The 26,724-nt window shown below is 46.4% G+C and overlaps 1 protein-coding gene across 9 annotated transcripts in view; it reads left to right on the forward strand.

Moving 5' to 3' along the window:
- DAB1 (DAB adaptor protein 1) overlaps positions 1-26,724 on the forward strand; it is a 1,108,242-nt gene that overhangs the window by 1,069,419 nt on the left and 12,099 nt on the right. For 7 of the 9 annotated variants that reach the window (XM_078073084.1, XM_078073083.1, XM_078073085.1 and 4 more), the window contains 7 exons: positions 3,986-4,036; positions 4,128-4,175; positions 8,730-8,792; positions 11,135-11,243; positions 19,307-19,855; positions 23,352-23,479; positions 23,837-23,947. In XM_078073084.1, the coding sequence (XP_077929210.1) occupies positions 3,986-4,036; positions 4,128-4,175; positions 8,730-8,792; positions 11,135-11,243; positions 19,307-19,855; positions 23,352-23,479; positions 23,837-23,932 (1,044 nt within the window). In that variant the 3' untranslated portion in view covers positions 23,933-23,947. The remainder of the gene's footprint in view (positions 1-3,985; positions 4,037-4,127; positions 4,176-8,729; positions 8,793-11,134; positions 11,244-19,306; positions 19,856-23,351; positions 23,480-23,836; positions 23,948-26,724) is intronic. The other 2 variants (XM_078073089.1, XM_078073090.1) reach the window with 1 other exon arrangement.

A 26,724-nucleotide genomic window follows, 5' to 3' on the forward strand; every position in this document is an offset into this window, starting at 1 on the left:
CACTTTGGTGCAGTTACAAATCACTTAAGTTAATCCATTTCTCCTGAGCTTTCTAAATGGATAATTGAATTCTTTCTTCTGCAGTATTGGCCTGAGTTCTGAGTTGAGGTGTAGATGCCTTGCACCCTCCCTGGCCCCACTTCTTTCCACTCCCAAACTAGAATGATTGTATATTCTTGCTCTGCTCTGAGCTTCGGAAGAACGAGGTCTATGTATTATTCATCTTTGTATCTCCAGCGCCTAGCCACAGTTTGGCATGTGAAAAGCACTCAGTGAATGTTTGTTGAAGAAATTAAGTAATCAATTATGTAATCAATCAAGATGTGTTCAGTTTTCCCAGTAGGACTTTCACTAATTATTCCTACAGAGCATCATTCCCCAGCACAGTGATTCTGAAGTCTGGCTGCACACTGGAATCACCTGGGGATGTCTTAGAATCTACTGATGCCAGGACCCCGCCCCAAACCCAGACAATCCAAATCTCTGGTAGTGGGGCCTAGGCATCAGTAGTTTGGTGAAGGCTCCCCCCCCCACCACAGAATTGCACTGTGCAGCTAGGGGTGGGAATCACTGCGGGGTTCTGATTTGGCAGCCATAAATATTTTTTCATCATTTTTGACGTGTTCCCCCACGGCCCATCTCACCCACTGTCACATTCGCTGTAAGATTAACAGGAGTCTGACCTTAATAGTTAATTTGTTCAGTTATGGGACAACAGTGTTCCCTCTGCTCCAAACAGAGACTCTGGGAAGATAGACTCCCTGCGGAAGCTTTCTTTCAATGTCTTCGTGAAGATTCAGGCTAGAACTGTCTTGAAACAACACAAGAGAATCTCTTCTGTTAAACCCTCACTGGAGGTGTACATTATGAGTAAATTTGATGTCATATTGAGTCTTGAGAAGCAGAATGCATGCCACCATAATTAATGTGAGAAACATATCTATAAGGGGAAAAAGAAGACTTGAAGATGAGTGAACAAAAACTCTAGTAGTAATTATAGGTAAAGCAAGCTGGGGACGGGGAGGGCCTTAGGGAATAGATTCCAGGTACTGACCACGAGACTCAACAGGGAGGAAGTGCCCTCGTGGCAGGGTCTCCCCACTGGCTGGATGAAATGCACGGGTGTCCCTGAAGCTTGCCCCAGACAGGAGGACGGGGGTCCAAAGAATGACTGAGCCAGGATTAAAACAGGAAGGTCACCACCAGCACCGGGTATAAGAGGTGTGGCCAGGAGAATGATCGGGCAAGACTGGCCACAAGGGAGACATGAGGGAGAAGACAGGGTCAAGGATGGACTGAGGGGTTCTGGACTAAGGCCAGGAAGTGTGGGGCAACCTTTTACATGGGGTCTGGTCTATCCTCTCAAGCAGGGGTAGTTTCTAAAGAGGGGCCTCCCATAAATTTTTTTCTCTTTCTCTTTCTTTTTCCAAATACCATCTAATAGTGGTTTTCTAACATTAAAAAAATGTGTGCCTGTGTATTCCAAAGTGTACCAAATGAGACAGGATGAGACGATACTAGGGACCACTGCTATTTATTGAGGACCTACTGTGTGCCAAGCACCAAACAAGACCACACACACACACACACACACACCTCAATTAATCCTCTCAATAAACCTGAGACAACATTATCACCAGCACTTTAAAGATGAGAAAACAGGCTGACTAGCTTGTTGTCCAGGATCCCATAGACCATATGTGGCATAGTCAGGGTTCAGTCCACGTCTGTGTGACTTCAGAGAGATGGCTTTGCTCACACGCCCAGACCACACTTCATCCGAGTGGACGGAAAAGGCCTCCTCCCACCACAGCTCCACTCCTCACTAAAGGCCACCCCTTCTCTCACCAGTGAAGTGACAGACTCATACCAGTGCTGGTTATCCTCACACATTTTCATTATATGGTGGGGGTTTTATGAGACTCTACCACAGGCTGTTTTTCAAATTTATTTAATTCATCCATCATGCTCTGAAGCCATTTGCTTTTTTATATTGGACAGATGTAATGAGATTTTGGACACTAAAAAATGTTTTTATTAAAAGTTATGACCCAGAGCTAGTTGGTAGGGGCTGTGCCATAAATCCCCAGAAGTGTGGGAATTTATAAAGGATAGTAGCGACATAACCTTAACCTTTTAGGCCACACCATAGATTACAGGATCACTTAGGCTAATATTGCCTCCCCCCTCTCCCTACCTCTGGCCAAATGGAATCATAATAATAATTTATGTGGTTAGCTGATGTGGTTGCTCTTCCTCTCCTCTTTGCCACAGTTGACTTCTGGTAAGCCATGGCCTGGTGGAATCAGGTGGTTGAGAACAGACTTGGCAGTGGTGGGCCTGGAGGCCCTGCTGTGGTGGGCGTGGGCACGTTGGTTCTCCTGCTCTGCTCTGCAGCCCCGTTACTAGGGCTAACCGACCTCGCACGGTCACCTTTTCTCCAGACTGGGCGGAAGTGGTTATGGGGGATGGTTTCTCCAGTTCTTCATTGCCAACAGGAAGCTCTCCTCAAAAGCAGGGAATGATGCCACTATTTCTGTTCATGCATAGTAATTCCATTTTACTGTCAATATTGTTAGATTCATAATAACGTTGCACTACTTGGAAATCATCCAAAAAATAATCAGCTTGGGCATATTGACCAAAACATGATGACTAAAAAACATATATATAATAGATATTACATATATTATCGGTAATATATATTGTCAATGTGACTTTGGTAATTAGCATTTGTTAAGCAGAGTGCCAGGGTGTCAGATGGTGAGCACAGCACAGCAGAAGACTGAAGGGGAATTGCAGGAGAGAAGTTTATTACTCACAGGTCCTAGAGGAGGTACAGAGCACACCTCAAGAGGTCACATGGGGAAAGTCAAGGCAGGCTGCAGGCAGAGAAAGTATGGCAGGCCCTAAGGTGCGTGCCTTTATTAGGGACCACAGTGAAGTGCTTTGGGTCCCCTGGACTAAGGCCAGATTGGTCAATTCACACCAAAAAGAACAAGGTTTTGGTAAGCTCCACAGGGGTTTCATCTAAGGGGCACATAGGGGAAGGCGGGAGAGACTGCTAATCACAAAACCATTGGGGCACTGGGGGAGTCACATTAGGGGTTTATAATTACTTGTGACTCTGCAAGCTGTTTTTCTAGGGCTTGTTCATGGAAGGGGCTGGTGTCCATTCAAGGCCCCTGAAGTTAGCCCAGCCACACAAATGGATGCCAATGCAGAAATACAGAGTCGTTTAGCAAAATCCTCAACAATTATGAACAATAAAATACAAAATTAACAAAACAGATGTGGTCAACTGCCAGCTACTTTTAAAACATGCATTCGTTCATATATTTTTGAGCACTGCTAGGTGCCAGATCCGCTGTGAGCAGTGAGGATTTGGGAATAAATACAGCATGGTCATGCTTCCAGAAGCACAATGTAATCAGCACAGATGATGTGCTATTACTCTGATGATTTTCAGCTCAGAGGATCAAGGGGAGCTTCATGGAAAAGGTGGCCTTCCAGCTGGGTTTGAGGAATTTGGTGCTTTGAGCTTACAGAGATGAGGAGAAGAGCATTTCAAGCAGAGGGGACAATCTGCCTAAGGGCTCTCACAAAGCTAGCTGTTCAGACTGCTCCAAGAGTTAAAAGAGTTTGGCCAAAACACATGATAGTATTTTTTTTTCCTTTTAAAACAAAAATCTTGAGTGTAAATAAACATCATGCTCTTATCTGTTGCCACCATTGAGGCGGGCTGGGTAATGTCTGGAATTGCGGGAAGATACTCTTGAAGCCTACAAACTTACCACTGCTGGATTTCCTCCTGATCAGGCCCGTGTTTTATCATCTGCTCCTGCAGGGAACACACTGGCCACAGCTCCTGCCTAGGGAGACCGTGGGAGTGGAAAGCATAGATCCCGTCATCATTAAACTCATAAATCCATGCCATTTGTGTGTCAGACTCTTCATCCTCATTCATCATCCCTTACACTTTCAGAACGGTCACCCGTTTGAGGATTTTGAAGAACGGTTTGCTGCGGCCACCCCGGTAAGAATGAGAGGGCCCTCTCTGGTTAACTGTTTCAGGTCATTATCCCATTGTTCATTTCATGCTCATAAGTCGTGCCTTGTGGTTACAGAACAGAAACCTGCCCGTGGACTTTGATGAGATTTTGGAGGCAACAAAGGTAAGGCCTCCAGGCTCTTGGTAAATGAGGTTCATTCTGGTCATTCTCATTCATGCATTCCATGTTCTCATCCAGCCTGCGTGAATGGCAGATGGGGGTTCTGCTCTAGTGGGTGCCTAGTCTAACGTTCACGGGCAGATTATCGGTGAGCCCTGTGATGAGGTCAGAGAGTATGTGTGTATGAGTGTGTGTGTGTGTGTGTGTAGGAGAGGAGCTGACCTGGTGTCATTCAACAAATATTTTTCAAGCTCCCAGCATGTCCCGGGCATTCTGATAGATGCTAGAGATTCAGTAGAGCGGGAGGACACAGACGCTGTCCTCAAGGAGCTCACGATGTCCCAGTGAACCAGTGCACAGCATGGGTAAGATGAGGTACGTTAGTCTGGTGTAGTGTAACATAACAGTACACTGGGGGTTCGGGCACATAAGCAGGATGCGCTGAGGGCACGTAAGTGAAGAAAAACCAGGCAAGCACGATGCAGTCAGTATACCCTGGACTAGGTATACTGGTTTGCAGCCAGTGCTTATTCAGATTGGTCGATACACAGGCCAGTGAATAGTATCACCTCTGACGAGAGGGTGTGTGGAACGTCTCTAGGACAGGGGTCCTCAACCTTGGCTGCAAATTAGAATCACCAGGAGAGCTTTTAAAGTCGCAGTTACTAGGCTGTACTTCAAACTGGCTCATTCAGAATCTCTAGGAGAGTGGAAAGCAGGCATCAGTCTTTCCCCTCAGGTGCATCCAAGGTTGAGAACCGCTGATCCAAGTATCATATAAGCTGTTCTGGACAGTGGGGTGGGGTGCAAATTGAGTTAGGAAACACTTCCCAGAAAGAAAAAAAGGTCTTCTAATTTCTGTCCTGAAGGATGGGTGGGAGAGGCAATTGGGGAAGGAATAAATACTCTCAGTAGGAGGAGGAACATGTGCAAAGGCCCTGAGGTGGCCCCTCCTGTTGTAACCCTGTGTCTCTCTTCTCCATTACACTGCTCTGATTGTGTTGATGGGTCTGATTTTCCATCGAACAGCCAGCCCGTGAGAGTAGGAACGGGAACAGGTTCATACCCCCTGCTCTCAGTACGGCAGCTGATGCACAGTAGGGGCTCCATACTTTTTCTACACGAAAGACTGCCTGATGCCAAAACATAAGGATGGGGCTGTGAGGATGTGTTTGGGGGTCAGCCAAGGACATCTCAGCCTTCATCAGTGGCACTTTCAGAATTTCTCTGCAGGAGGGGGCCTCGGAGTCCGCCTGCAGCCGTCTAGTAGAAGGAAGGACCGGGGAACTAATCTTGAAGCCTCAGTGGCACAGCGCTCTAAGTATTATTCGAAAACCGTCACTTGTTCACATCAAAGAATGCTGTGAAGGGGCTGGCCCGAGGGAGAGATCAAGGACCTTCCTCCTCAGCAGCGAAGCTATCCTTCTCCCCTTCACTGGACAGGGCAGCTTCCAGTGTCCCTCTGCTCACCCTGGGAAATGCCCAGGGCCTAAAGGAGGCAGAATCTGCCATCGGCAGCCTCATCGCTACCAGCAGATGTCTGAAGTGCTGGTAATGGAAAGGCCAGTAGGCATCTTGAACTGACCTTCCAGTTGAGTTCTTCAGATGGATGTCCATCATGGCAGACCCTTTAGGAACCCTAGCTTCTGGTTAGAGAATATTGTGGCTACACTCCCCTCATCTAGGAAGGCTAACTAGGGCTTGTGAAGGGATAGATAAACGAGGTGTTGCTTGGCCTGTGGGTCAAGCCCAGCTTCTTTTAGCTCACCGACCATAGGTAAGTGGTGTTATCTCTTGGTCTCCGCTCACGGGCAAAGGACAGCTGGAGAGACAGCTATGCCACCAGTGAGCTTAATGAGCCTCAGACATGGTGATAATGTATTGGAAAATGTATTGTAAACTATAAAATGTTTTACAAATGTGAATGGTTACTTTTAATTCTCTTGAGGCCACTAAAATGATTAATTACAACAATATTATCAGATGGAACATGGTTTGTTAGGTTACAAATAAGAGGACTAGGGCTAACATGGGGGGAGAGGGGTGTGAAAATAGATATTATTCCAGATTCTCAATCACATATGGTTATTAGAATTATTTTTAATTTTATGGCCTAAGAATCCCCCTTTTCTATAAAATTTAATTAACTCGAGTTTCTATTTAAACAGCAAATCCAATGGAATGAAATAACAATCTATGTTTTATGCCTCTGCATGTTTTTCTCGTTTAATCCTTGAGTGAAAATCATCTGGCAAGAGGAAAGGCTATATCTCAAGAATGAAGGTTATTTTAAAAGTTGTGCTTAAGGAGAAAATTAGCCAATAAATTATATTTATTATGTTAGTAAAAGTGTGCCATGAGTTCAACACATTTGAAATGTAAATTGTGTGACTTAATTATTAACTTCATTTTATTATTTTCCTACCACTGAAAATAGTTGTAGGCCATTTTAAAAGCATTGAGTCCCAATTGCAAGGAAGCCTAGAAGCTTCATGTTAATTGATTAAATAGAAGTATTCCTTATATGAATCTGGAAGAGAGAGCATAAGGATTACCATAGTTTCACCAAATAACATAAAATATTGTAAACATGGTAAAGACTCTTTCCCCAAGACAAGCAAGTATCTAGAGTCCAGCCAAGTCTGGTCCCACTGTGACCTTACTTACCCCTGTCCACTTTGCTGGCCTCCTCCCTGCACCCCTCCACCCTCATGCTCATTACAAATTGCTTTTCTTCCCACCTGCTCAGACTCCTCCAGGCCTCTCTCCTTTTTGCTCATGTCCTTGCTTGCACCAGCCTGGATTATCCTTCCTTTTCTTGTTTGTCCGGCTAACTGCTCCTCATCTTCAGAATTCAGATCAGGTCTGTTCCCTTTAGAAAGCCCTCCTTAAGCTTCTTTGCCAAAAGCTGGCCGACTCTCTTTCTCTGTTCTCCCGCAGAGACGCTTGTCGCCGTCCCTGCCACATTGCCTTGAAATTACCTACTTCTATGGATCATCCCACCAGACTGCAAGCTCCCTGCAGGCTGGGACTTGGCATTTCTCATTATTCTGTTCACCGCACTCAGCACCTCACGGGTGTTAAGTGTGTATGGAAAAAGCATCGTGTAGCTGAGAAGGAAATTAATATGTGTGTGGGGCCTTCCTGTGTGCCCAACACCGTTATTCAGTCTGAAAGCTTAAGGGGAAGAATGAAAGTTCATTAACCAAGCTAAACTTCTTTCAGCAAAAAGAGCCTTTTGTGCCTTTTTAACCAGGCTTAGACAAAGTTCAAAGAAAGTCCTGTTATTAATATTGTCAGTAAATCTGCAAAGGAGGTATTAACTGTCCAGGTGAGGGAACTATAGCTCCAAGGAGTTGCAGAGGTTGGAGGTGAATCTGTCAACAGGTGTGGGACCTTTTCCAGCGCCCAGAGCTCGCTCACTCATCAGAAGGAGAGCACAAACCTTTTTTGGCACTAAGTGTAGAGATCTAGCCATACCTGGTTAGTGTTAGAATTCAGGTGCAGGGGTCCCTGGACGGCAGGCAGGCAGACTCTTCTGGTCCTTTCTATTGATTGATGTTTTTAGGTTCCCCCCAATCACAAGCTGTCACTTAAAATCCAGAGATGAGCCGAAAGAGTTTTTTCCTCAGTGGGCAGGTTTCACACAAAGCATACGATTATATACTTTAAGGCAGGCCATTTGGTTCCTAGCCATAGACTCCCTACAGTCTCTGAAGCTGGAAGTGCATGCAGATTAATTTCTAAGGATATCTTAAAGGGTTTCTTCTGCCGCTCTGGCTGGCCTTGCTCAGACACTCCTGTATGATGGATGGGGATATAGACAATACAGTGACTGCAGTGATGGAGTTCCTAGCAGTGATTAATAGTGTATATCCTGGGCTGTTTTTGATGCCCTTCCTCGTATTAAATGATATGTTTTCTTTTCTTCTAACTACATTTTTTATCCTAAAGACTGACTCTTTCAGAGACCATCATTTGACTGCATGCTCTGTATGCAGGACATTCAAGTCCTGGCCTGGGTGACCTTGAGGTCACCTCTGTGAGACTCAGTTGATTCATCTGTAAAAATGGGGATGATGATTCCTACCTCTCAGGTTCGTGGTCTTGGGAGCATTTGCCAAGAAGTGGCCATAAAGTCATGTCTCACTGTATCTGACACATGGAAGGCACTTTGAACGCGTGTGTGCACTCAGAAAAGAAAAGTAGTGAGGGGGGTCGCCTTCTTGCCTTTTTTTCCTGGAGAAGACAGATGGTGCTGCGCTTGATGGCGAGTCAGTGCGAAGTGGGATGACGGGTTATGGGAGGTGGCTAAGCCTGAATCTCCTTAACTAAGCCCAGATATGCTACCAGACACACAGAAGCAAGAATTGATTCTGGCTGCCTCCCAGGTGTTGTCTTTAGGATCATGAGGTATGGTAATGACCAGCTGGGCTTATTGTGTATATAGTCATGATGACAAAGAAACAAGGGTCCTCATGTCACACCGTTTTAAAGCAGCGCCCAGCAGCATTGGCTTCCCTTTGTGGTGACATCATTCTCTTTTTGTCTTTTCAGGCTGTGACCCAATTAGAACTTTTTGGGGACATGTCCACCCCTCCTGATATAACCTCTCCCCCCGTAAGTATGCACTGCAGCTCAGCCCTACGTCCCTCCCTTTTCCTTTTTCGGCGGCATGGTGGTGAGAAGATGGGCTTTGGGCCAAAGAGGGCTGCTGGTGGGTCTCACCTCTGCCTCTTGCAAGCTGTGTGATTTGGGCAAATTACTAGCGATTCTAAACCTCAGTTTTCTCTGCTGCTTTTTAAAGGAATTATGATACCTACTTCTGTTTTGAGAAGGAAGTGAAACCATGCATCAGCGATCACAGGATCCCCCCTGCGTACTTGCTATACTGCTGGGCAGTGGAGAAAGACATAAACAGGATGAGGTCCCTGCCTGCAAGGAGCACATGGTCTAGTTGGGAATATTGGCAAGAAACTCAATAGGACTACAGACGATGGGGCATTTGTCAGCACCTACCCAGAGCCCACCCAGCCAGGTGTTCAGCCCAGGAAAGGAAGCACCTTCTCCCCGGCCCCTTCTGCCTTGTCCCGTCTCCTGCCTTCTTTCCTTCCACTCTCCCTCTTCTTTTTGTCTCCTCCCCCCTTCCCCCCACCTCCCAGCTTCGCTGAGCTTCTCATGAAGTTTTGGATTCCCAGCTCTAGTTGCAGCCAGGGTACACATCCCATTGCTTGTCATTATAAGTCACTGCTTGCAGAGGGACAGAGATTGCAGGGAACCCTAACTGAAAAATGAAAAGAAGAAAAAAGCATTAAACCCTAAGCAAAATTGAATCCCAGTGCTTTAAGAACTGGTTGCCTTCAAAGGCAGCCCTATGGCCACAGCATAGAACAGAACCGAGATGGGCCCTCCAGGTCCTCCCCTGCCCACTCCCCGGAGGTGGGAGGTGGGCAGAGAGCAGTGAGCCACAGCTGCACCTGCGGAAGCTGCTGAGAGGGGGCAGCTCCTCTGGGCTCTACGAGGTCGTGCAGACCAAGGGATGGTGCTATGGTTCATTGGCGAGGTGCGCCTCACAGAGAAAAGGCTATAAGCTCACCACTGGGGACAGATGGCACGAGACTCTACTGCCCCTGCTCCCGCCACCTGATGTCCCAAGCAGACCTGACTATGGACACAGCAGCTCCTGTCTCCATGGAAGCTGAGGCAGGTCTGACCAGTCTCCTTCTCGCCTCTGTCCCAGGGGTAACAGCTGCACCTCGGGCACTTAGAAACTCTAGCTGTGGAGCTAGAAAGGCCTGAAGAGATCTTCTAACCAATCCCCTTCATTTTACAGATGAGCAAACTGAGGCCCTGAGAGGGCATGGGACTCCCCCAGGGTCACGTGGGGGAAACAGAACGGCGTCGATGGTGCTTAAAAGTGCTTAACACGGCAGCTCCCAGCTGTGTTTCTGGCCCTGAACCCAAGTGCAGTCCCAATGGGTATTTAATAATGCCCAGAACAATGCCATTCCTCCCACAGGCTGCTGGTCTAAAACTGGCCTTGTCTAATTGCCATGGTTTCGGGATTAATTGCTTGCCTCAGTCTATTCCAAAAGGAAAAGAAAAAGAAGGCTATTATGGCATCGAATAGACATAGTTTGTAGGCGAAAGGCTGCTGTGAATGGGTGTGGGCCTTTAAAACCCTGAGTACTCATGCTTTTCTTTGAGTACCCATCGGTATCCCTTCTGTCTGTTTATTTCGGTACCCTTCACCTTACCCACCAGTTCCTGCAACAGACCTCTCTCGGATTCCAGTGTGGGCCAGGCACTGTAGCGTTCCCTGCTCCTCAGGCTTCGGTTTTTTATCATCTTCTTGAAAATATTTATTTTTCTTCGCACGTAAAGATTCAGGCAGAATTCTGGGAGGCACCAGGAGACAAGGGTCTCTGCTCTAGTCGCTAAGCTTTTTTTGTGCATTTAGTCAGGCTGTTTATTTACCATGTATTAAGTGACAAGTCCTGAGCTAGGTGCACAGTAGGTCCGGCGTGGGTGCGTGTCAGTTTAAATTGACCACCTCTAAAGGATGAAAGCCACATATCGTGGAAGAATTTGGCCTGGAAAAGCACCCCCAAGGGGCAGGGGCTCAAACCAGAGAGTTGTGATATTGGCCACTGTTTGCTGAGCACCTGCTAATGTGCCTCAGCCTGGTACTAAGTGATTTAAATGCATGATCTCGCTTCATTCTCACAGCTGCTTTAAAGGTAGGTAGCATCTCTCCTGTTTTACGGTCAGCGTCTACAGCTGGCTCCCGGTGTGCCCACCACATCGGCGGCTTGGAGCATGACTGGCTTCTGCAGCACCACCACCCCACCCCCTGCCCCGCCATCCCTTACTTCCTGCACCTGCTGCCTCCCATCCTTGACGACTGCCGAGCCAGGTCTCCCGGCGGCCTCACGCGCCCTCTGCCTCTCTCTGTCTGACAGACTCCTGCAGCTCCAGGTGATGCCTTTATCCCGTCTTCATCTCAGACACTTCCGGCGAGTGCAGACATGTTTAGCTCTGTGCCTTTCGGCACTGCTGCTGTACCCTCAGGTAAGCTGCCCTCCACCTGCTTCCTTCCTTCAGCCTCTGCCCGTCAAGGGAGGGACAGGCTTGACCTGAACTAGCTGTCAAATTATGCCGGAATACCTGTGGAGCTAGCAGCCTCTCCTTGTAACTCTTCAGGTGACATTAAGAGGCCACCACTGGGAGGCAGGGAGTATTTACAAACCCGTGGTATGCTGTAGGCTGGATTTCAGTGATGCCTTTCACCTGGAAAAGTCAAGATGCTAGGTTACTCAGTACACAGCTTCCAGGAGCTCCGTGCACACCCAGCCATGCAAATCGGCACAAGTTCATTTCCTCCTGTCCATCTCAGCCAGAGGGAGGGAGGATGGCAGGTGGGGGTAGGAGCCCCCACAGACCTCTGGAGATCTGGTTGATAGGACGTGTCTGCTCCTTCGGTAGAGACTCAAGAATGGGGAGGCTCTCCATGCAAAGTGCGATGCTGAGGGGCAGAGCAAATTGCTAACAGTGAATTTGGGAAGGTGATGGGGCTCTTAGTGATTTGGAAGGTATTTGTTCTGTTTTCTAAGCATCCTTTAAGATATATATACACTACTTTTACAACAGGGTAAATATATATATTTACAGATGAGCAAACTGAGGCCCAGAGAGGGGATATATAGAATATATTTTATATATATATATATATACACACACACACACAGACACACACACACACAGACACACACATACACACATATATATATTTAAAACATTTACCATGTATTAAGTGATAAGCCCTGAGCTAGGTGCACAGTAGGTCCAGCGTGGGTGTGTGTCAATTTAAATCGACCACCTCTAAAGGGTGAAAGCCACATATCGTGGAAGAATTTGGCCTGGAAAAGCACCCCCAAGGGGCAGGGGCTCAAACCAGAGAGTTGTGATATTGGCCACTGTTTGCTGAGCACCTGCTAATGTGCCTCAGCCTGGTACTAAGTGATTTAAATGCATGATCTCGCTTCATTATCACAGCTGCTTTAAAGGTAGGTAGCATTTCTCCTGTTTTATGGAGAAAGGTGTGTGTGTATATATATATATATATAGTGACAGTATTTCAGGTGAAGCACAAATTGGTGGGATCTCAGATATCTTAACTTGTTTTCATGGCATCAGGCACTCCACATAGCCAGGCCACTCTAGTTGGAACATGGCCAGAGGTGGTATTCCACTCTTTACATGCATGAGAGCCTTAAAGACTGTTTTCTTTCTTTAGCTACATATTTGAAATCTGTCGCTTCATCCTACTATTTTGTTCTTATATACAGCCAATAGAGCCTGAATGTTTTCTTTTTTTTTTTAATTTTTATGTATTAATTTATTTCAGGGAGAGAGAGTGTGCACATGCAAGCAGGGGAGAGGGGGCAGAGGGAGAGGGAGAGAATCCTCAAGCAGACTACCTGCTGAGCGTGGAGTCTGATGACGTGGGGCTCAGTCTCACAACACCAAGATCATGACCTGAGCTGAAATCGAGAGTCCCTGACACTTAACCGACTGAGCCACCTAGGTGCCCTGAGCCTGAATATTTTCAAATACACGTCTTCTTGCATTTTTCTATAAATAATTTTCATTACATAGTGTTAGAAGAAAATTCTTGACACCAAATGAACCTTGCTGTTATTCAAAGTGAAGTAAAAATTCGTACTCTATTCTGAAATGGTTAAAATTATTCCCCATGAGCCCAGAGATCATTATGAACTTTCAGAAGCAAAAGAGGTGGGTAGCCAATGGTTCTAACTAAACACTTTAGAATCTGCAAGTAACCCAGATGTTTCATTGGTCAAATCTGTTTATCCATCCCTAAAATGGGACAGTGGTGATGACTAGTTTTCCTTACCTAAAATGGGTATTAAAATTTCCTTGGGAATAGTGTGATAGAATACATCCTTTCAAAGAAGAATAACAGTTTTCCATCAGAAATGTATCACCTTCCTGCGTTGAGACTACACATACTTTGCCCTCATTATCTGACCCAGGAAGATGTGCTGGGACAGGTAATGGGAACTCGAGGCCCCAAACTTACCAACTTGCAGACGTGTTCATTCCACAAATATTCCCTGAGTATCCACATGAGGCAGACCCTGTTCTAGGAGCCTGGGGTGTGTCCGTGAATACAACAGGCACAGGTCCTGCCCTCAGAGAGCTTCCTTTCTATTGGGGAGACGAGGCAACAACATAAAAATTAGTAACTTACATAATAAGTCTGCAAACGGTAAGTGGTATGGCCAGAAAAAATGTAGAGCAGAGTGTAGGGGCTTTGGAGCAGGTGGAGGACAAGTGTAAATGGAAGTTGTGGTCGGGAGGGGCTCATACAAAGGTGAGCTATGAGCAGACTAGAAGGGGTGAGGGAGAAAGCCAAGAAGATGCCCGGGTGAAGAGTACTCTAGGCAAGGAGTAAATGAGAGTGACGCAGTCACACAGCTCCTGGTCCTAACATGTGAATAAAAGCCCTCAAGGACCTGCCCAATGCCATGCACACGACTGCTCCTGAGCCTGTGTCACATCAGGGCTTTGAAGACCTGGTTTCAGTCTTGCTTCTTGACCAGCCATGTTGCAAACTACGGACAAGCCACTTCATGTCCAGATTCAGTTTCTTCAGCTGCTAAAAAAGAAAAAATATATATATATATATTATATATATATATATATATTATATATATATATGTCGATAGATTACCAATAGATTACCTCCACAACTTCAATGTTTAGAATGGAAGTGTGAAATTAATTTCAATGAGCACATTTTTGCTTCTCGACGCTCCTGCTTCTACGTCAGTTAGACTGAGGAACAAAAGTAGACTTCAGTGGGTAATCAACTGTCAGCCTTTTCCTCCTTGAACCGGTCCTAAAAGTCTCTGCAGACACTGAGGCTCCATCTGCCTGTCCCCAATTGTCCAGCCAGTGGCAGGGAGCCAGGGACACGAACCGCGGTTTGCAGTACAATGGATGGGCTGCTGGGGGATTTTGCATCCAGTGGGCTGGGTTTGAATCCAGGCTCATCTATTTATGTACATTTTAAACTCCTGAGCAAATTACTTAACCTGCCAGAGCCAGAGTTTCTAAATCTTTATAAATTAATCAAAAATAATACTTCCCTTGCAACAATACCATGAGAATTAAATGAGAAAACAAAGTGAAGCACCTTGAAAATTGCTGGGACCCCATAGAGGCTTCAATCAGCAAATAGCTGTTGTTGCTACCGTTATTATTATTATGACTCCTATTTGTAAAGTAGAAGAAAATGTCCTACCTATATTTTTTCCTCTAGCCTTTTTGGAATATTTAGAAAAACATCCGTGTAATAAAGGTTAGATCTTTGGCCTCTTAACTGTGCATGGCAGAGCTGGCCTGGGGGTTTAGAGAATGTACTGTGTATAAATACAGACCCTGCCACTAGCCAACTGTATAATACTCAGCTAAATCTCTTCTGAGCCTCAGGGAGCTTATCTGTAAAATGGGGATGGTAATTCCACTGTACAGAACTGGTCTGATGATTGCATGAGTTAATACACATAGTGGAACATTTAGAACAGCGCCTGGTGGTGGTTCTGTAAGTAAGCAGTCAACAGATGTTTGTAGCTTGTCCGTGAGGAGCACCGGCTCTGCTCCCCAGGCCCTGTGGTAGCTGCCTCAAGCCTGCCCCTCAGCCCGCTGCAGTATCTCAGACACAGAGTGAAGAGATACTGATACCAACTACACAGAGGCTTGTTGCAAGGATCAGTGTCAAAAATGTCAGTTCCACGAGGGCAAGGATTTTTTTTTTTAATGTTTTGTTCTTCACCACGTCTCCAGAGATTGAAACAGTGCTTCATACCCAATAGGGCTCTTTTTGAATGAATGAATGAACGAGATCACGTAAATAAGCATTACCATCCAAGTTCTGCATACATATTGGGGGAGTCCCTTAGATTTCAGTGTTTTTCTCACATTTTAGTCTGCTCTTTTAATTCAGATAATGAGGTATCCCCAGGTGCAAGCATCTGGTTATGAATTGCAGTTTTCAGCCGTCCTTAAAAATCTAACTGCAAGGCAGTAATGCAGGTGTTCCCCTCACTTCACGGCAAGGAGATTTATGATTGATCTGAACTCCGTGGCATAAACAGATGCTCCGTGGCACCTCCTCCCTCCACTGCTGAACGTTAATGAGTAAATGTTACTAAGCTGCTAAGTGGCTGCTGTGGCAGCCACCGAGTGGCTTGCCCTGTCCACGGCTGCCACAGCCTGCCACCAAGGGGTCCCCTCGGGCATGCCCGATGTCATGGGGCCAGACAACCTGAGCTCACAGGTCTGGGGAGAGCCCAGGCTGCAGAGACCCCGCCCCCGGAAAAGCGAATGAGACCTGCCAGTCCCCGAACATGATACCCAATTACCCTGTGCTGTTTTTTTTTTCTTTTGAATATTGTCCTTGGGTCTGAAGCAGATGGCATGAAGCCAAGGAGACATGCTAATAGCTCTCTCCAGAAAAGTGTGCACAGCCCATCTGTTGGTTCCTTGTGGGGAAAAAAAAAAGACAGGGGGAAAGAAAAACCTGCCACCAACAGTAGAATCATTAGACATCCCAGCACTTACCAGTCTTGGAGTTGAATTGTACACTTGGCAAAATGCAGCGAAGGCATTGACTCCACTATGACTCATTCACATTTACAGAGACTGCCTCCAGTCTCAGGCATTTATGGAGCAGCTGAGGTGTGCTCCAAACGGCGCTAGACACAGAGGACAGGGAAAGAGAAGATAGAGGGTTTCTGCGAGCAGGTGGTTTCTTGTCTAAGGAGGGAAGACAGGATGACTGGGCAGTTACAACACAGTGAGACAAGGGCCATCAGAGAGATGAACACTGGGGTCTGCAGAAGCCCAGAGAAGGAGAACCAGTGGAGTCCAGAGGGCAGGGAAGGCACCCAGCAGCAGTGATGCTGAGCGGATTCTCAGTCCGTAAGGAGTAGCCACGTGAGGTAGGGGTGGCTTCCCAGGCCGAAGCACCAGCAGAGATGGAGAGACTAGGCGGGGGGTTGGGGGGCGGTTTGTATTTGTAGCTGCTGCAGGCAAAGGTGCCAGTGAAAATGGGCTGAAGAGCTGGGAAGGGGCTTGATCCCTAAAGGCTCCTAAGCCAAGCTAAGGTATCTGAACCTTTTACTCCAGACAATGAGACACTATATTTGCATTTTAGAGCAGTCCTCCGGTGGAAGCAAAATGAGAGACAGCCTGGCTGGAGGCTGAAACTTTCCATCCCTTCACCAAAATGGGCATTGAAAGATCCGTGTCTCCACCACGTCAGACCCAGTGCCCCCTTTTTAGGACAAATATTTGTAATGTCTCCTTTAAATTCTTGAAATGAAATTCACAGATAATACAACTTAGCCACACGGTTTTTTAAAAATCAATATAATGCCGTCATTCGAATATAAGGAGGAAATTTTTAAAAGCTCATTTTTAATAAAAAGCTATCTATTTCAATAAGGAAAATACCCAGGCACATCCACACTAGAGGTCCTACTAAGTGGTCAGGTGTGTAGACCTATCAACAGAGTCACTGCAGGTATAGATGGACCCCGGAACGCTGTGTCGGCCCGAACCCCATGGGAAGGGTTTCTGTCAGGAACCACAGCTTCCCCAAATGGTGAGCAAATCTTGACCGTGTTCCAAACAAAACGAAATACAGACGGCCCTCAGTGTACACAGTTGTTACAATCCTGGAAAACTAAGTGCACTAATACTATGCAAAGAAACTTTGAATTTCTAGGTAATTCAAAGTCCAGCCCATACTCAAATAATCGTAGACAGAACGTGGGGGACTTGTTTGTTGTGCACGTTGGTCTCACCCATTGTAGGATGTCAGGTACCCAGGCTCTCCGCCTCTTAAGTGCGGGTAGGGTCTCCCTCTAACAAGTTATCCTGACAGCCAAAATACACCCCGCAAATGTCCTCATCATCCCCCCAGGGGGCGATAGCACTCCCATTGAGAACCATCGGGCCCCATCAAAGCTAATCAGAAAAAGAGAAAAGCAGTTGCGGAATTCTTAGTCTGTTGGGGGGCTCAAGTCACTGCCTCATGACGTGACAGGTGAGGTGAGAGGCAGTGCAAGCAGCTCTCCGGTCTGAAATGCCCGCACCAACACCTCGTCACCCCTCTTTCTTCAGGGCCTAGGGCTAAGTGATCACATAAGGATATGGTCTGTTTGGCTTGTCGACGCTCCATAAGAGCATGTCCAGCATCCTGCTGGATTCATCAGCTAGAAGCCCGTGTGCCCTGTCTGGAACCTCCTCTCACCTCGCAAGGAAATGGCCGGATGTGGAGTGTTGTCCCCATTCCTTAGCCATCAGTTGTAGGGCAGGGGATCTGAGGCTGGAGCATGAGGGAGGCAGTGGGTGAAACCGCACACGGTTTCTCTGGGCTTCCCAGAGTCCCTGACAGCACCCAGGACACACACGATCAGTGCCACAGTGCCTGCCCACCTTCCCTTTGGAAGTTGCTAGGCTACCTGCACCCACTCTTCTTTTCCTAGCCTCACTGCGGTACACCTGCACACTCCTGACAGCCATGAAAAGGCTGGTTTTGAGAGGTCAGGCCAACCCAGCTTCTCCCTCCTCTTCTCTGCCCGGCCTGGGCATCTGTCTCCCGGGCTCAACTGCACAGGCACGTGGTTACGTGGCCCTCAGGGAAGGGCAGGGGTCACTGGAAGGACCTGGGAGTTTCTCTGGGCCCACCCACAGTTTGCTGCAACCGCAGGCGGGTGACCAGGCCAGGTGCACTTTGCAAAGGTCAGAAATTGGTCTTGGCCATCTGGGTGGGGCAGTGTGATGCAGAGGGAAGAACACTAGCTCTGGGGACGAGTGACCTCAGTTCAGATCCTGATCCCCCTTCATGCTGGCTGCGTGACCCCAAGCACAGCCTTTCCCTCTGAGCACCAATATCCTTATCCCTGGCGTGGGGATGGTAATACCCACTCTGTAGGGATTTTATGAGGATGTAAAGCACCAAATGCTGAACCTAGAACAGTGTAGGCATTTAATAAGTGGAAAAAGTTATCTGTGTTAGTCTTGCTACTGTGAGAAGTGTTACTTGTGCTCTTCTTAAAATGATTATATCTCATCTGAAAGGAATTAGTACAGCCAACAATTAACATGGTAATGTATGTGAGTAGACTCCTGGAGTTGTGCGGTACCCAACCTATGCCACTGTACGAGGGGCTCCTGAGTAAGTAGACAGTCACCTAAAATTGGCGTCATAACAATTATATGTTAATAATGTATGATAATCCCTGGAGCTACCATTTATTGCCTGGCTGCTATGGACCAAGCAAGGTATTACGTACTTTCTGGGCTCTATCTGATTCAAATCCCACTAAGTGCTAACATTTACTGAATGCTCACTCTGTGTCAGGTGCAGTACTCTACCTCAGATAGGTCCTCTCTGTGTCTTTAAACCAAGCCTGTGAGGCAGACGGTATTCTGTGCCCATTTTACAGATAAGGAGATAGAGGACGAGAGAGCTTGTGGAGCTCTCCATCAATTCCAGAGGTGAGAAGGGGCAGTCCGAATGTTAACCTAAGCCTCAAAACCCCGACACTCCCGATTCTTCTACCTTTGGCACCTGGCTTTGATGCTGAAAAGGACGATCTTACAACCTGGCTTCCAACAAAGAGCCTGACTTTTAGAGAGCTTAAGCGGTCGGTCTGGTGAGAAGGGGAGGCAGGACTCAAACCCACATGGGCCCGATTTCTAGTCCTCTGCCTTTTCCGCTGAGACACACCAGCACCCGAGGCTGTGTGGGGTCAGAAACCTTGAATGATTATAGCAGTATCACCATTATCTCCCAGATTTCTGCCTGGCTTGTCCGCTCACCACATTCTAGTTTCCCCTTACGAATCACCTCCTTCGAGAGGTTTCCCCTGCCCATTGCTCTAGAAGGAATGCTCCAAGAGAACAGGGACTTTTGTCTTATTCATCCTTGTCTCCGGTCTGTAGCACAGAGCCTGATACCGTATCTTTCTGCCGATCCCTTGAATCCATGAATTCTTCTTTCCCAGGTGCCTGACTCTGCTTTTTCACCCTTCCAGGTTATGTTGCAATGGGCGCCGTCCTCCCATCCTTCTGGGGCCAGCAGCCCCTCGTCCAACAGCAGATCGCCATGGGTGCTCAGCCACCAGTCGCTCAGGTGATGCCGGGGGCTCAGCCCATCGCCTGGGGCCAGCCGGGTCTCTTCCCTGCCACTCAGCAGCCCTGGCCAGCTGTGGCCGGGCAGTTCCCGCCAGCCGCCTTCATGCCCACACAAACTGTTATGCCTTTGCCAGCCGCCATGTTCCAAGGTCCCCTCACCCCCCTTGCAACCGTCCCAACCACGGGTGACTCCACCAGGGCAAGTCCACAGACCGAGACGCCCAGACAGAAAATGGGGAAAGAAATGTTTAAGGATTTCCAGATGGCCCAGCCTCCGCCCGTGCCCTCCCGCAAACCCGACCAACCCTCCCTCACCTGTACCTCAGAGGCCTTCTCCAGTTACTTCAACAAAGTCGGGGTGGCACAGGACACAGACGACTGTGATGACTTTGACATCTCCCAGTTGAATTTGACCCCTGTGACTTCTACCACGCCATCAACCAACTCACGTGAGTGCCCTTCTGTGGAGACGTAAATCCACTGAGAGTGATGCTTTGTTTCTGGAGTCCGAGAACTCATCTCAGTTCACATTCAACAGGCTTCTTTATGTTACTACTACTACTGATAATAGTTACCAATTACGTGTATCTACTTCATACACATTGTTTTTATTACCTTTATACTCATGACAATGCTTATTACAGGTTTTGTTAGACCTGTTGGGCCAATAACGAAAGTGAGGTTCAAGGACAAGGAGAGTAGTAGAATCAAATACAAACCTGTTATTTTTCTACCCGTCACTCTGCTGCTTATGTTTTTGTTGATTTGCTCATCTATCCATTCATTCAGTATCCCTCCTTTATGACACACAGATTATTGAATTGTACAGCTTATTGAAATGGAAATGAATGGTGAATATGAATTTTAGAAGTCTGGGGAATGAGGACAAAAAAATTAGAGTAGAAAACTAAGATGAAGAGAAAAATTAGGGGAGAAAAGGAGCAGCCACAAAGTCTCATCCAACTGGTATAGTTGAAGCCAGAGTTTGGCTCAAGGCTTTGGGTAGTCAAAGAGAAAAAATAGTAGTGAAGCAGAAAGCTCTAGACTGGGAACCCGGAGAGCAGATTTATCACTTCCTAGTTTTGTGCCTATGGGCAAGTCATTTCTGTGAGCCTCAATTTCCTCATCTATCTTAGGCTAAGGGATATTAAAAGGATTCAGTGGTACATGTACTGAAACACTGTATACCTCACCGAGTTTAAAGTATTGTCACCATTATGATTGCATATGGAGTGGTTCTGAGCAGAATCCCTGGACCAGGATTGTCTTTGGGCAAACGTGTGACATTTCTTAACCTCAGCTGTGTCATGGGTAAAAGGCCTCAGTGGCTTGGATGAGCAGTGTGCCTCCTTCTAGTTGAGGCATTCAGTGATTCTGTCCCAGCTCACTTTTCCGCTGCAAGCATCCAGAAAGCCATAACCACGCAGCCAACCAGAATCCAGATACACTTGAGCACGCATATGCTCGGAAAGGTGTCCAGTAATTCAGCTCGTGCCTTGACAGTTGATAAGAATGAGAAAAGTCTCAGGGAACAATGAGTTTGGCGTTTTCATTACTGTCGCAGATGATAGGGATCACTGCTTGGCCAATAGTGAGAATTGTCAAAAAATCTAATGTTAACACAATTAGGTAGTGTCATTTCAGCCAGGTTCAGAAGGCAGTTCTGAAAAGGAATGCCTTCTATGTGTATAAACAACCTACTCCCACTCAGGCCATGTGATCTCCATAGTGGAGGCATCTCTATTAGCTCTAAGTCACAGGGTTTCAGTGAAGAATAATGAATAAAAAATAAAATGCTGAGAGAATGAGAGCCACGCATAAATAAGCAAACATCTTTTGAAAGCAAGTGTCTCTCTTGCAGTGGGCTTGCGTGCCAGCTACAAATAAAAGGGAAGTTTCAGTTCTTTGAGGGCAGGAAATGTGTCCTAGTCATTCGTACACTTCTCGTAGGGCTAGCATGGCATCTAGCGCATGGGAGACATTTGGGAGAAGTCGTAGAGGTTGAAATGAACAGAACAAAGGCCACTCAGTCACTGTTGTGTTTCAGAGCAAGGTTTTGCAACGTGGGCTTTACTGATATTTGGGGTCAGGTAATGCTTTGTGGTGGGGCGTGCCCTGTGCTTGGAGGATGTTGAGCAGCCTCCCTGCCTCCACCCACTAGATGCCAGAAGCACACATCCTGTCCCCCTAGTCCTGACAGTCAAAAATGACCCGAGATTTTGCCAAATGGCCCCCAGGATTTCAGTTGCCCCAAATTTAGAACCCCTCTTTTAGATTATACAGGTATTCTAGAAAAACCTTCTAAAGGCTAAGACACTTGCATAAATGAACTCTTAATTAGGCTTCCGACTGATTTCATCTGATAAGTAGGACCAGTACACCTCTCTCCAACTGGCAGCTCAGGCTGGGTTCTCAGGCTTCCATAAGCAATAAGCCACTTCAAACCCAATTTGGAATCCAGTTACACTAACACTTATTCAACAGCTCTCGAGCATCGGGGTGTTCTCGTGTTGCTTATCTCACTTAAACCCACTAGAGCGAGTCGGTTCCATAATCATCTCATAAAACAAAACAGACTTCCTTTTCAATTAAAAAAAATTAATGTTTTATTGTAAAGAAAATGAGTGAAACCAGTCTTTATATCCTTTTATCCATGAGCATCACCTTCAGAATGTTTTGAGTAGAGGATCAGTTGGACCAAAAGCTCACAGCTGGACGGACAGTGTAGACAGAGCTGTGTTAAATCCCAGCACTCCTGTTCCATGGCTCTCTTGACCCTGAGAAAATCCCTTCACCTCTCGGAGGGCAGTTTCTTCATCAGGAAAGAACAATAGGTCCAACACCGCTTTGCCATATTTGCATTAGAGAGCGCAGTGAGTACAAAATGCCGAGCACCGTGCCCAGCTCACTGGGCACACAGCAGATAGCATCGTTCTTCTAAATATAAGTCCATCAAGGCAAAAGGTACTCACTAAGTTTGATAATCATTTGCTGTCTGAAAAGCAGCCAGATTTTGGAATTTCTGGGCAGTGATTGGGGGGGGCAGTGGCATTTAAAATTTAGCTACTAAATCAAGCCACACCACCTCCTCACTTGGGGCTGAGCCAGTGACTGGCGTTTTAATGCCAAATTAGAAATTATTTAAAGAAGAATATCTTCAAATGGCGTATTTGTTCTAACCTCTGGAACAAATGGGAGGAAGAACATGTGGGAAGTCCAGGACAGAAGATGAATGTCTTTATGGAGTGAGGGATAAAGTTGCCAGCAGCAACCTCCCGTTTTCCCACATCACAGAGGCACTCGTCATTCAACACATGTTCTACACACACCTACCATGTGTAAGGATACAAAGCCTGCTTCCACCAGCCACATCTACGGGGCCTTGAGCAATTTAGCGACCTCACTTCCCTTAGCCGTAAAACTGGGATCACCCCTACCTCAAAGAGGCTTTATGCGGGTTAGAGTTACCGTCCATAAAGTTTCTGACAGTATCCAACATGCAGAAGGCTCTCAATAAATGCATATCGCTGTCCTCTGATCTGTTTATTCTTACTGAAGTACATGTACGATGTTAAGAGAGAGAGAAGAAAGAAAAACTGGTTCAGTGATTCTCACCTTCAGCGTGTAGAAACACAGAGTTTCTGAGTCTGTAGGTCTGGGACGGGGGTCCAAGACGGCATCTGTGACGAGTTCCTGGATCTGCTCGTGCTGCCGATCCAAGGGCCAATCCTGGAGAACCAACGCTAGCCCCATCCATGGGCACCCACTCCTACCTGTCAAGTGTGGGACAGGACAAGATAAATATGTACAGATGAGGTGTTCAGGGTAGAAAGCAGAGTGCTGGACTTAACTCGATTATAACCAGATCCCCGAGGTCTTGGAGGGGGAGGTACACGGTTGCAGCCACTTAACTCTGTTCCCTCCTTGTGCCTCATTTCTGTGTAGCTCCAACCCCAGCCCCTCAACAGAGCTCTCCATCCAAATCATCTGCGTCCCACGCCAGCGATCCCACCACAGATGACATCTTCGAAGAGGGCTTTGAAAGTCCCAGCAAAAGTGAAGAGCAAGAAGCTGTAAGTGACCATCTGTTCTTTCTGGGTTTGCTTTTCCTTAAAATTAAAACCGCTGTATCTGAAATGGACAGTGGGCGAGGAAACCCGCATAGGAAAGAATGCTGGCTCAGAGTCTCAAGTTCTAAGCGGGGCTCCTAGGGGGGCTTTCTTCGATGTTCGAATGAGCAGCTGAAAAATGTCCTTTCATGAAGTCGTTCCCGCATGTTCCCGCGTTGGTGGGTGTGGTGCCCTCCAACTGTGGTCCCTGCCTCCTTTAAAATAACTGATTATATATATGCATGAAAATAAGCCCAGCTGTCTTTTGCTTTCCATTGTTGAAAAGACAAAAAAAAAAAGTGTTATCTTCTTGTGTTCTAGCCTGATGGATCACAGGCCTCATCCAACAGTGATCCATTTGGGGAGCCCAGTGGGGAGCCCAGTGGTGATAACATAAGTCCGCAGGCTGGTAGCTAGATAGCACAGGTCTGGGTAGGTATCTGCTCTTTTTATCTACTTCATCCTTAAGCTCTCTGCTTTCCCCTTGGTTTGTCCTTCCATTTCTGAAGTCACATCCCCAATGTTCGCACCATCTCTCCTTGCCTGCCGTTTGCCATCTTGTGTCTCCTCATGGATGCATGACCTTTGACATATGCTGCTAGGTAGAGGTAGGGGTGAGGAGTGGGGAATGGTCATATTCTTTTATTAATGATACATTCTGTGATAGAATGAGGCATGGTCCCTATCACTCAATGTGGATTCAGTTTCACGATCAACATTCCAAGATGGACACATTCTGCCCACACTGATTCATTTCTCACTGTGGTGTGATCCAAATGCTTTCATCTTTTAAGCAAAGCATCACTACATTTGCCTACACTCCACAGATCTAAAGAGGTCACCAACCAAACATCCTGAGAAGCCAGGCTAAGAAGCAAAACCAAGCAGTGCTTGAAATTAGATGGCTAGAGATGTACAATCACACTAGCCCATTTTGTGTGGCCAAAAGGGCTGATGTAATGTAAGAGTGAAATTCAAAGCTCAAAGACATGTAGCATTCGCTTGAGGGTCTGCTGTTTGCACCTGTGCTACGGCATATGACTCACCACTGAACCACTTCAGATTCCATCAGCAGCTACTTTGAAAGAAGTGTACTTACATTTACTGGAAGTGGCTTCTGGCCCTTGAATTTCAATACTTCTGATTTGATCGAAAGAAAGAGGAGCTGATGAAGCAAACCTTCTCAGGAGACAGAAGTACACCTCGTTCCCTAGACATGATTTCTGAGGTCACTCCTTGACAAATGTGTCCAATTTTCAGATACTTTCCTAGTTTTCCGTAAATGTGTAGGACTGCAAGGCTGTACCCACAGAGCTCCTTCTTTAGTCCTGAACAGCATGGTCAGAGCCATTAAAATGGTAAATAGCTTTCACCGTTCATAAATGGATTCTGAGGCTGCCTCAAAATCATTCTCAGTTCACATGGAAGTTATTTTGATGTTATTGAAAACTAATACAGTGTTTGGAAAGTGTATTTTGTTAATAGATTTTATGATTAAAGAACTTAACATACTGTATATTTTGCCACATTTTCTATCAGTACAATAGCATATAATAACACATCATGCCACGCAAAGCCATGTAATACCCCTCTAAAAATTCAGTCCTGCAAAGCTATTTGGGAAGCTTGTGAATTAAAGGCAAAGTCAATGTTCCAGAAAGGAGAAGAGCTGGGGATTATGGGTGGATGCCTTGGAAAGATTCCCCAAGAGGTTTTCTACCCCTTGTGTATGTTTTATTTCATGTGCTCAACCTTGTCTTGAAAAATTTGATGAATGAACTAGAGGCGACAAGAGCCATTCATCAGTACAACAGCTAACATCATCCTAAAATTGAAGTTCTTCTAGAAAACAAAGATGACTTACACCATTTGCAGATCAATGTATCAAACCCTCATCTTTATGAGCCTGTTCAGCTTGAGACAAACAAGGTGAACTGTTTCTTGGGGCCTCAGCCTCTTCCATGTTTGATGCTCCATCCAGAACCCCAAGCCATGGCTGAGTTGTAAATGGACGGAACATGGGACAGTAGGAAGAGCTCAGGATTTGGAACTTGAATTCAAATTCTAGCTCAGCTACTTAATAGCAGGAAATCTTGCAAGAACCAGACTTTCTTCTGAGTCTTGGTTTCTTCATCTGCTGGAAGAGGCTTCTATTATCTGCTAGGTTAGCAGAGATAGTAGTTCAGTCTCTAGCATGGAGACAGACACTCAGCGCTCAGCTTAAAAATCTGGGCTCTGGAGCAAAACCGAGTTTAGAATTGTGACCCTAATGAGATTTCATAATAACTCGCTATCTTATTTTTGAAAATAAGGATAAAAACAGTGTCCTCCTCAAAGGGATGTTGTTTGGACAAAATGAGGTTAGCACAGCATCTGACACATAGAAAGCACCCAATAGATGGTAGCTGTCATCACCACCAGCATGACCATCATCATACGTGCTCAATAAATGTTCCCCAGGACCTTAGATTTTATACATCTTGCCTTGATAGTGAATAAGTTATACCATAAGGACCCAGGCCATTGGCTGGGAGGTTTTGCTATGTACCTCCTATCTTCAGATAATTAATTTTCAATATGCCTCAAAACAGTTTTGGAGGAAAAAAAAGTAGGAAAAGAAAAATTTAGTATCTTAGCTCTCTGGCTTGCCCAGTCCCATAATCAGAATGACCCCCGTGAGGGTCTCACGGGCCACCTCTCTGTTCCAAAAAATGGGCAGTCTTATATTGACTTATAAGTCATAATCAATAGCTCCCCCCACCGAAAGGGCTGGACTGTAATCTTCAATGAAACAGTTTTCTCCCTTTGAACACTAAGCTTGGCAGCATCACAATTGCCTATCAAGAATCCCATGCCAACAGGCTGATGCCAGCCTTGCAGACATATCCCCAAAGACCTCCCCCCAAGGGAAGTCCAAGTGAGCCTTCCTGGGCCCTTCCATCACTAGCAACCCAAGCCACATTTGACCCTTCCGCCTCTGTCACATTAACTCATCCACCCAACTAGAAATCTACTGACTGCAATTTCTTCGTGCCTTTCCAGACATTTGAAGAAGGGATACCATGCAGGGAAAGCCACATCCATGGCTCTCCTTTCCCCTCTGTCTTCATACAGTTGGAAAGCAGGAGTCTCGTCCTTCTTATCACTCTTGCATTTTATCTCCAGCTGCTTTTCATTAGAAATACCCGCACAATTCTTAGTAGGTAGGG

Source organism: Halichoerus grypus, chromosome 5 (assembly GCF_964656455.1).
Source record: "Halichoerus grypus chromosome 5, mHalGry1.hap1.1, whole genome shotgun sequence".
Classification (NCBI taxonomy): Eukaryota; Metazoa; Chordata; class Mammalia; order Carnivora; family Phocidae; genus Halichoerus; species Halichoerus grypus.